The sequence below is a fragment of the Pelecanus crispus genome, chromosome Z (genome assembly GCF_030463565.1).
Source record: "Pelecanus crispus isolate bPelCri1 chromosome Z, bPelCri1.pri, whole genome shotgun sequence".
NCBI classification, from domain to species: domain Eukaryota; kingdom Metazoa; phylum Chordata; class Aves; order Pelecaniformes; family Pelecanidae; genus Pelecanus; species Pelecanus crispus.
The window spans coordinates 32731336-32741461 of NC_134676.1; the positions used below are offsets into that span (position 1 = coordinate 32731336).

Genomic DNA, 10126 nt, shown 5'->3' on the forward strand with positions numbered 1-10126 from the left:
GCTGGTAGTGATGTCTCTGGTTAAATTGTCCTACAATTTCCTTCAGAGGACTCTTGTTTGAATTTAATGAGGAGTTTGTCAAAACTCTTGGGTGGAAGTTTTCTATTCTGGGTGTTTCTTTTTAAGTTTCTTCTTCAGTGGTTAAATCAATTTTGAAATTTAAGTAGGAAGAAAGCATGTTCATTTTCCCATTTTAAAAGAAATTTTTCCTGGTTTGCTAGTCCTTTCTTCCATCATGGTTTTCTGTGAAAAACAAGGAATTAGGGTGTTGCTTTATCAAAAACAGGTGCTTGAAAAAGAAGATATATGTTCAAAAGATGAATAAGACATCTGCTTAAAGTGTTTTTACGTCTTCTAAAAGTTGGCCTGAACAAAGAGTTTTCCATCCTTTTCTAAGAGCATAATCTCTGTTATGCAACTGACCACTTAACTGTGGGGTGCAGAGATTGACTGATACCTTTTCTTTGCCAGGTCTGCTTTTAGATATGATGTACTGCTGTCAAGCAAAGTGGAGGGGGATTCTTTCAAGCTTTTTGGTGGTACTTAGAGGAGAGAGAGGAAAAGCCTGACTTGGCTGCTGAGAAGGTGGGGGGGGGGGGGGCGGGATGTGATGTGAACAAGAGCAAGGAGGGAGGGAAGGAAGATGGAAGTAGGTTTAAGCAATAGGTTTACAAGCATATTTAGTGAATAGAGCAAACTTGCTTTGGGAAACAGAATTAAGAGGTGGACTCCTTAGACTCAGCATTTCTCTGCTCTTAGCAAATGAGAAATTGCTGGCAAAGCTTGCCTTGTAGCTAGGTGTTAGCGTGCATGGAGTGTAACAAGGTGCTGCTCTCAGCTACTGATTTTGATACAAGTTTTCAAGCACTTTGATACTGAAGATTATGATGATTCCATGTAGTTGAATCGGTATCGGTTTTGCTTGTCCAGATATTTTTCCTTTTTTAAGTTTTGGTTTTATATAAGAAACATTTTTAAAGTTGGCATTGTATGCCTGTGTCTTCCTGTTCTGTACAATGTCAGTTTTATGCTCATACCATGGCTGTTTATAAACCATGTTATTTCTTCTGTTCTGAGATCCATGGTTTGGTTTGAATCTGATTCTGAAGGATTTTCAATCCCTGATAAATCAGGCTGTGGTAATAGAAATACTGTTCATTACGGCAGCTTGGTCTAGTACATATTCATACTGTCTTGCTCCAGGTTTCTAGAAGAGGGTCTTCATGTAGTTAGTGGGTAAAGGGGTTTGCTTGTCCTTGAGTTAGCTACTGTTATTTAATTCCTACTCTGAGGCAATTTATGTATTATGTGAGAGAATTCACTTACTTAGAGGTTTTTTTGATGGTTACTGTGTACTTTTTTCTCTATAGTGTTTTTCATCATATTCATTACTTTCGTGTACACACTCAAAAAGCCTTAAAATCTGCAGTTAATTGGGAAGAGTGATAGGGAAAGTTTGCCTTTTATTGTAATTTTCTTTTAATTCCCTCAATGCTGTTTAGGAAGGGATTGTTTTTAAAAATGAAAAATGTTAAATCTAAGAGGTTTGTTTTATTTAGCAATAATCAGCTGAGCTTTCATCTGGAACCTTGACAACAAAATATTTTCTGTTCCCATTTTTTTTCTTACCATACATGGTAGCGTGTATCTTATTGCTTCCACCAGTTCTGTACTTGTTAAAGACTATACTAAAAAGTTCTATGCTGATTGATAAAGCATAATTAGACAAGGGAAATAGATACGACTTAATTACATTGATTCTCAAGAATCTGATGTGTGAAGCAGTCTAGTTTATGAAGATTTTAAATATCTTTCTAGGGCATTGGCCCTTAACTGTGATGCCCCACTGGATGACAAAAATGGAGCAGAGTCTAAGAACTGGAGAGCTGGCAAGCCAGTCAGAGTAGTGCGCAGTTCAAAAGGACGGCGGATCAGCAAATACGCCCCAGAGGAAGGCAACAGATATGATGGCATTTACAAGGTATTCTGATTTCTACTGAGTGCAATGTAACATTTCTCTTCAGCTGTTTCAAAAAGTCATATGTGTTACATTGCAAATTCTTCATTATTACTTAAAAGCAATAATTATTTTTTCTGCATGATAGCTTTTTAGCCTCAGCTTATTCTGCAAAAAACTGAAATGAAATTATTCAGAGCAGTGATAACAGAACATAATCCACAGTAGATTACATGAAGTTGAATATGTAGGCTACTTTATATGTGCTTACTGAGTCATAGTCATCCCTGGAAATCAAATTATTTCCTCATTCCTTCCAACTGTATCCTAGCTTTTTTGTGTGTTTAATGACTTCTCAGCATCTGAAATAAAGGTGTGTGCCTTTTAAGACCACTGAGTTTATCAAAATTTCACACCTGACAGAAGAGCTGGTGTATAATAGTAATGTATAACTTAGTCTTCTCATTTCTTCTTGAACAGTTAAAGTATGACCATATGCATGTGTTTGGCTTGTGATAAAAGGCAGTAATTTTATATTGTTCTTTAGGTGGTGAAATATTGGCCAGAAATTGGAAAATGCGGATTTTTAGTTTGGCGCTATCTTCTGAGGAGAGATGACATTGAGCCTGCACCTTGGACTTCGGAAGGAATGGAGCGGTCAAAGAAACTGGGTCTGAGCGTACAGGTTCGAATCGGGACTTGCAGAGTATTTTTTATTCTCAGTTCCAGTAAACAAATCCCAGAAATAGAAATCAGTTAAATTAAAGCCCCATTTTTTTTCTTGTACTTCACTGTGGCAGGATTTAATGCCAAAAACCACTACAGATTACCTGCAGACTGAAAGAATCCTGTAATACTGACACAGCAGAAGGAACGGTGGATGAAGCTTTCTGCCTTAGCAGTACATTGGTTTGCATATATGGATGGAAAATTAAGAGTTTGAATCCAGTTTTGTAATCCTTAAGCTGGAAAGAATTTCTACAAGTGTCTATTGTTATAGCTGAGTCTGTCTGAGAAATCGAAAAACCTCTGCATTTTTATGTATTTTTCTCTCCATGTGACTGAGGAGTTTGTATAGGTAGTGTAGTTCAGGCACAGAAATAAAGTGACCCATGAGGACTTGGGCGTTGCAGAATCCATGAAAGATGGAAAGAATTAACATGCTGTTTCTTTTCTCAGTGAGGCAATAGTATATATTAGAGCATACCATCATCTTCAACTTGGCCTAACTAATTTGTGTAGTTGTAAGGGCATAGGTACAGATATCAGGTTCCTTTTAATAAACCCAGTCTGGATTAGATTCTTTGACTTGACTACACTTTCTTAATAACAGAAACTAATTTAAATGTTTTCTCCATCATGTAGGGGTTTAAAATTATTTTGTAGTTATTTCAATATGTAGTCATAAGGTTTTAAAGTCTTTCAGAAATTAGTCTTGTTGGTATTTGGGGATTCCTGTATGCCAGTGGGTTTTGTTTTAAATCAATGCTTTTTTATTTTAGTATCCAGAAGGTTATTTGGAAGCCATGGCTAGTAAGGAGAAGAAAGATAAGGTTAAAAAGCAAACTGTGAAACAGGAGCCAACCAGCCAGAGTAATGGAAACCAGAAAAGGACAATTGATGATGGTATTTCTTTTCACTTTTTTAGTATTCATCAGCAAAGTCTGTCATGTTAGGTTTATTAAGCCAGTAGCATGAAAACTTTGCGGAAGTGTGAAGGTATTTGGAATACTAATGTAAATTGATAAGCACATGCTCTGTAATTAAGTAGTAGTGTAGGGATCTTACTGTATTTTCTACTCTTACGGGGTTTTTTTCTCTTAAGCTCTGTAGAAAAATGAAGAGTCTTCTGTGCAACTGTGTGCTGCAGTCCAAAACAATGCTGAACAGCATGAGTTGGAGTAGGGATTTGATTGTCGCATTTCATGAGTGTGATCCATGTTTGAGCCTTCTGGAAACAGTTTTGTCTTCCCCTTTTATTAGTTCAGACTAATACTCTGTTGTTACTGCGTCTGATGGTCATAATCTTAAGCAGGTATAGAGGAACCTACGAATACACCCAAAGCCATGAGGATGGGAGATGGAGGGAAAGGAGAGGCTTTCCAGCTGACTCAAGAGCAGCAGTGGCTGATTAGAGAAGACTGTATGAACCAGAAACTGTGGGATGAAGTACTTGCTTCTCTTAAGGAAGGACCAGTATGTTTGCTGCATGCATAATTTTTAATGTTTACCTTTTCTTTAGACTGTAAGGAGAAATCTTGAGTCACTCTTAAAACCTAATCTGCTTGTTGAACTTTTTCTGAATACAGACAATGTCTAGCATTATTTTTATTTGTAAGACTTTGATTTCAAGAAAATAATCCTCGCTTATACAATTTGCTATTGATGGCTTGGTTTACACCTACATAATAGAGATCTTTTCTTGCTCAAAAAGTATTTTGAAGTTAGAAGTGGCTTTTCTTTTTCTTTTCATTTTTGAAGGGAGCATGTTTTCTCTGAAATGATAGATGTATTTTTGTGCTGTGCTGATGTGAGAAATCAGACATAAAGAAAGATGGTTCTAGTTACTACTTTTTGTTTCGACAGAAAATAGTTTTATGACAGAAAATACAGCTTGCCTGCTTTGTTTAAGAAGATAGAAGTACTGTCATCTTCAGATTTAGATATGAAATGAAAATATTTTCATCCAAATCTAGATTATCTCACTCTTTAGAGAGGGAACCTTAAGTAAGAGAGAAAATACTTTCTTCCCCCTAAATGTCAAGAAAACAGTAAGAATAGCTCAAGATTGAAGAAACTATAGACGGTAGTGTAAAAAAAAGTGCATAAAAGGAATATCTCCTGGAATATTATGTCTTTCAGTGATAATTAGTATTACCAATGTCAAGTTCATAGTTATTTTAGCTGTTTTGCAGCAGAAATCAAGGCACTAAGAAGTTAAAATAACTTGATAAAACTCAAGTCAGTGAAAAACAAACCATTGGTTGGGAAATGGATATCTAAAAATGGACATACATAATTAGTTTATTTGAGAATTACCAGTGGCTTGCTTTTGATGCTTCTGTAACAGAAAAAAACATCTGTAAGTCTCTGTTCTTCCACTTACAGTACTAATTTTTGCTCTAATGCTGCTGCAGTTGTCTTTGTGTAGGAACTTATAGTGTAAAGTTATTCGTTGCTACCTGTCTTCTATCTGGTGTCTGTAATGACTAGAAGGAATTTCAGCTCTTAAAATTGTGCATGATGACAGGCAGTAGAGATACGTGTTTGTAAAAAGGAGAAACCTGAAATTTAAAAGTGGTTGAATTACTGAGAAGTCATTTTTCTACAGGTTCCTACCCATAATTTTGGTAAGATTTCCATTTGGTTGCCACTAAAGGCAATGGGAATCAGTGGTAGCTTTGGGTTGCTACTGTGAAGATATAAAGCTTTCTGCTTGAAACAACCACTTTCCCTTTTAAGTAAATAAAATGTGTTTTAAGTTAAATCTGGTATTTTAAAAATTATTACAAAGAACTGTATTTTGATTACCCATAAATACCCAAGCTTGTATTCTTGAGATATTTGGAGATCACTGACATGCCAGAGATAAGCATGCTTGTGTGTGTGAAACACCTGCCACAAATGTATCTTGAGGTTCCTCAGAGGTGCCCTGAGAAGATTTAAAAAACAGGGAGGTTGATTTACACTCTGCAGAGAACTTGGCCTGAGGAGAGAAGCAGCCATTAAGCTAGCCATAACCCATAAGCACAGGAGGAGGTGTAGAACTGGCTTTCTTAGCAGAAGAGAAGTTCCCTTGGCAAAGAAACAGAGATCGTTCAAGGACATGCAAATTTCTATCAGCAGTTACTAAACCCAATTACTAAATTTTTTGACCTATACTAAGAATCAGGCATTAGAGGCCCTCTGGTCTGTTTCATTTTGTTTATAACAATACTCATACAAACAAGTAAATAATCTTTAAAACATTAGTGTTTTGATTTCTGGAAGAGCAGGGAAATTAAGCAGTTATGGACCTGCTTCCTGATTACTTTCAGAAAGCTGCAGTTATGGATATGGAGGACTTAAGAACTTCTGGAGGTTCATCATCTTTATGTAATAAGTGGCATTTATGAGAACTATAATAGAGTTTGTCTTTTTTATTCCTTTGCCCTACACTAGAATTTTCTGAAGAAACTGGAACAATCCTTTATGTGTGTCTGCTGCCAGGAGCTGGTTTACCAGCCAGTGACAACAGAGTGCCTCCACAACGTCTGTAAAGTAAGAATAAACTCGGTCTTGCTCTGGGCTGTTTTCTTGCCCCTGAGACACCAGTCACCAAAGCCATATGTGTTTTAGAAATACAATAATTATTGCCTAAACAAGCAAAAACATGAAACAAGTTTGCATTCAGTGATTGCTCTGTGAGCTTAATTTTATGTAATAAAGAGTGGAAGTATGTTTAGTATAGTTCCTGATAGACATAATGAGTGAAGTTTACCATTATTGTCATTCCTTTGTGATCAGTGGAATTACACTAGGAGTTGGTTTGGCCCAAGAGCTAGATGTTGGTACAGTAACAGTAATTTATTTTACATAGTTAAGGAAAAAAACCAGATTTTATAATTGTGTAACACTCTTATTAAGAGTTGTTACAAGGATGCAGGGTAAATACAAGAAAATTATTTGGGCTTATTCACAGTAATTTATGTTACCTTGTTATTATTGGCATTGTTTATGTTTGGTAGGAGGGCCACTGAAGTAAATTTATAACTTCTGTATCTTAAAGTCTTAATCAGTTGGATATAATGTAAGGAGTTAGGAGTCCAGTTTGTACTAGAGTTAGTTTTTGTAGCACGATTGTGTGTAGAATCATGCGCTGAATTGTGCATATTTGAACTGTGCCTGTCATACCTAGTATTTCTGCCTAGGAGCCTCAAAGGACTCAGACTATTATCATCCTAGTACAATATCTGATAATGTGAGTTTGTTGTTCAAGAAGATATCACTCCAGTAAAAATCACTGTCTTGCTATGGATGGCCTGCACACATAGAATGACTATGGCTCCTTAAAAACACACAAACTATTATGAAGGGGTTAATATTTAGAATTATGGAAATTGGAAAACCATGGTGAAGAGAAAGCTGAATGGCAACAAACTGAGAAAGCACAGAATTTCAAGATGTCAGTAAATATTTGTGAATACAAAATAACATCCAGTTAAAGTTGTAAAGAATAGTTTGATAGTAAGCTGCTGTTGCTGTTTGGGCACAGATCTGCCCTGATAAATTTCTGATATTCAGCTCACATGCTTGGGCTATCTGCAGCCTGTGGTAACATAGTAAGGAGGGCAGCACTGATGCTAATCTGTTAGAGATTGTATTATTCTACATATGTCTTTAAGGCTTAACTGAATGTCATTTGATGAGGCAGATGGAGATTGTTACTCAAACAATATAGCTGGTATACTTACCTTCCTCTTGAAATGAAGGTCTGGAAAACTGTAGCAATCTAACCAGGAAGCTAGAAGGAAGCTGCAGACGTGGCTGATTCACAGGAGGGCACTAGTGGAAATGAAGGGCAAGTCTCAGTAGTTATTTGTTTTAATTCCTCCCAAGCTCAATGTTTCACATCCCAGCCCAGAGCAGAGTTCCTTTGTTAGGACATTTTAGTCATAGAGGCAGAGGTGGGTGCCAGAGGGCTTGGTAGTGACTTCCTTTTTTGTGGTAGTATAGCAGATTGCGTCTTTGGTTTATAGTGATTCCTTAGTTTTTGCTGGTTAAGCTGTCAGTCAAAACCAAAGTTCTCACAATTTACTTCTCTGTCTCTGTGTGTCCTAGAGTTGTTTACAGCGCTCCTTCAGAGCTGAAGTCTTCACCTGCCCCGCCTGCCGCTATGACCTGGGAAAGGGCTACACCATGGTTCCCAACAAGATACTGCAGACACTACTGGACCAGTTCTTCCCTGGTTACAGTAAAGGACGATGATGTGCTCAGATCCTTCCGTACTTCTCCCAGTGACTTTATAGACAGTAAAGGAGAATAAACATGGGAAATTCAACAGTGGACCAGCCAGCTTGATGGGACTCAATATATTGTCACATTTTGAAGCAGCTAACCCTCTTCCCCTCGTAGCCATCTTTTTGGTGTAGTGAGAACTCTAATTCTCAGCTGTCTTTTAACATCAAGGGTAGTTTTGGCCAGTTAACAAATAGTTTTTAAAGGAAAAAAAAAAAAAGAAAAAGCCTCAGCTCTTACTGGCCTAGCTGATGCTTAATTTATGATTTGTTTTTTTGTAACTACCTCAGGACAGAGGAAAATAAATTGTGGGGATGACAAAAAGTTAGTGAAGTTTTAGCTACACACTGCCTCCTGAATATTAGTTGTGCCTGGTCCATGTGGTTTGATTTACAAAAAAAACCCCAAACCAAAACAAAAACCCACAAAAAACAGCAAAAAAACAGAAACAGCACTTAAGCCAGCTGGATTAAAGAACAGCAAATTCTGTGGTGTGCATAATCCTTTTTTGTCTTTTTCTTCCATTATGCTGTATTTTTTTGCAAGAACAGGCTGATTTTTAGTCTATTTTTGTGAGCTTCATTGTGCTTCTCTTGTATCTTATGCAAGTTGACTACTAATGACTAATGAGAACAATATGAATGCATTGTTGCTGCATTAGTGTAAAGTGATCTGTGTTTTTTGCACTTAAAGAGGGTATTCAAGACACTCTAGTTGTGTAAAAAATATTTCATATAAAAAAGCCACTTCTGTATTAGTTAAACTGTATGCTTTTAGTAGGTCTTGTATCAGTGGCAATACATCTACACAGCATTGAAGGCAGTGCTAGCTTGGAGAGGGTTCAAATCGCTTCATATTGTGATCTGAAATTTTATATACAATATATCCCCCCCAAAATATACCTTATTAAATATTTTATGATTCAGAAAATTTGCTAATTTTGTTATTACTATTATCCACTTACTTAAATCATAACATTTTTATAGAAATTTTTTTTTCAGATTACTAAATGCTTTCTTTAGGTGGGCTTGTTATTGTTCAGACATGAGGCTTTACATTCCTTAACTCATTTCTCAATGAAAAAAACATTGTTAATTTAGAAAAAAAACCCCAGCCTGACATTGATATCCGTGGGCTCACACATGCTCTATAGCAGCGGCTGTTGTGTAGCTACTGTGGTCTCTACTGAGCATTTGAAGGAAGCTCGCTAGGGCTCAGCCTGTGCACCGGAGTCGGAGGGAGCCCTTCCTGCCCCGCTGGGTTGGCGGAGCTTGCTGCCAGAGCCAGCGTGGGGCAGCTGGGAGCTGCGGGTGCCCTGCACAGCCATCAGTCAGAGATTGCCACCCTAGGCGTGGGGCTGCACTGACAGCCTGTAGTCTGTGAAGTGGGCATGTATATTAGTATATGTGAAAGTATATATGTCATTCTCGCTGATTTAAGATCTTGTCCTTACCCCGGTGTTGTAATGAACCGATCATTGAGAAGCACATGGCATTGCTGGGTTTTGTGGCTGAAAGTTAGCTTAATAGCTTATTCATTTCATCTGAAATAAGTAACTTCGCTCTCTCCCCACTCGCCCCCCCGCCCCCCCCAATTCTACTTAGGATTTCAGTTGCATCCAAAATACATAATGCTGGTACTCTCTCTCTAGTCATGGCTGAACAGTTTTGAAAGATTTAACTCCTTAGCTTTTCCAGTGCTTACTAGAATGAGGGTTCAGCCTTTGTTCAGTAAGTGAAGTGGTATTAGTGTTATGCATACAGTTTAAAGGAGCTGTAGACAGATTCTTATATCTTGTTGAACTTCTATGTTTTACAAAACAGTAGCTCAGTATTTTATGGGGATAACAGATGTAATTTTACCTTTGTAACAATCATTGCATCTGTGCAGTAAGCACATAAGACTTGTGGCTTTTTACTTGATAGTTGAGTGCTGTGAAATATTTTATACCTTTTAATGCTTTTTTCCGTTTGACGGTTTTTACCAATTAATTGATGAGATAAATTTGTCAGTTTGAGGTCAACAATGGGAAGTTCTCTGCTTATTACAAACATATGTAAACCATTTTTTTAATATATCTTTTCAGTGACAGACACCATCAAGCAACATGAAACTGCCTTTAACAAACATTAAAGTAGCTTGACAAGACTTTGTGGAGTTAGATTGGCCATG

At 37.2% G+C, this 10126-nt stretch overlaps 1 protein-coding gene across 5 annotated transcripts in view; it reads left to right on the forward strand.

The window, feature by feature from the left end:
- UHRF2 (ubiquitin like with PHD and ring finger domains 2) overlaps window positions 1-8884 on the forward strand; it is a 92672-nt gene extending 83788 nt beyond the window's left edge. For 2 of the 5 annotated variants that reach the window (XM_075727185.1, XM_075727188.1), the window contains exons 11-16: window positions 1819-1981; window positions 2505-2642; window positions 3460-3583; window positions 3990-4153; window positions 6119-6217; window positions 7778-8884. In XM_075727185.1, coding sequence (XP_075583300.1) covers window positions 1819-1981; window positions 2505-2642; window positions 3460-3583; window positions 3990-4153; window positions 6119-6217; window positions 7778-7924 — 835 coding nt within the window. In that variant the 3' untranslated portion in view covers window positions 7925-8884. Of the gene's footprint in view, window positions 1-1818; window positions 1982-2504; window positions 2643-3459; window positions 3584-3782; window positions 4154-6118; window positions 6218-7777 lie in introns of those variants that run through there. The other 3 variants (XM_075727186.1, XM_075727187.1, XM_075727189.1) reach the window with 3 other exon arrangements.
- Window positions 8885-10126: the final 1242 nt, after the last annotated feature.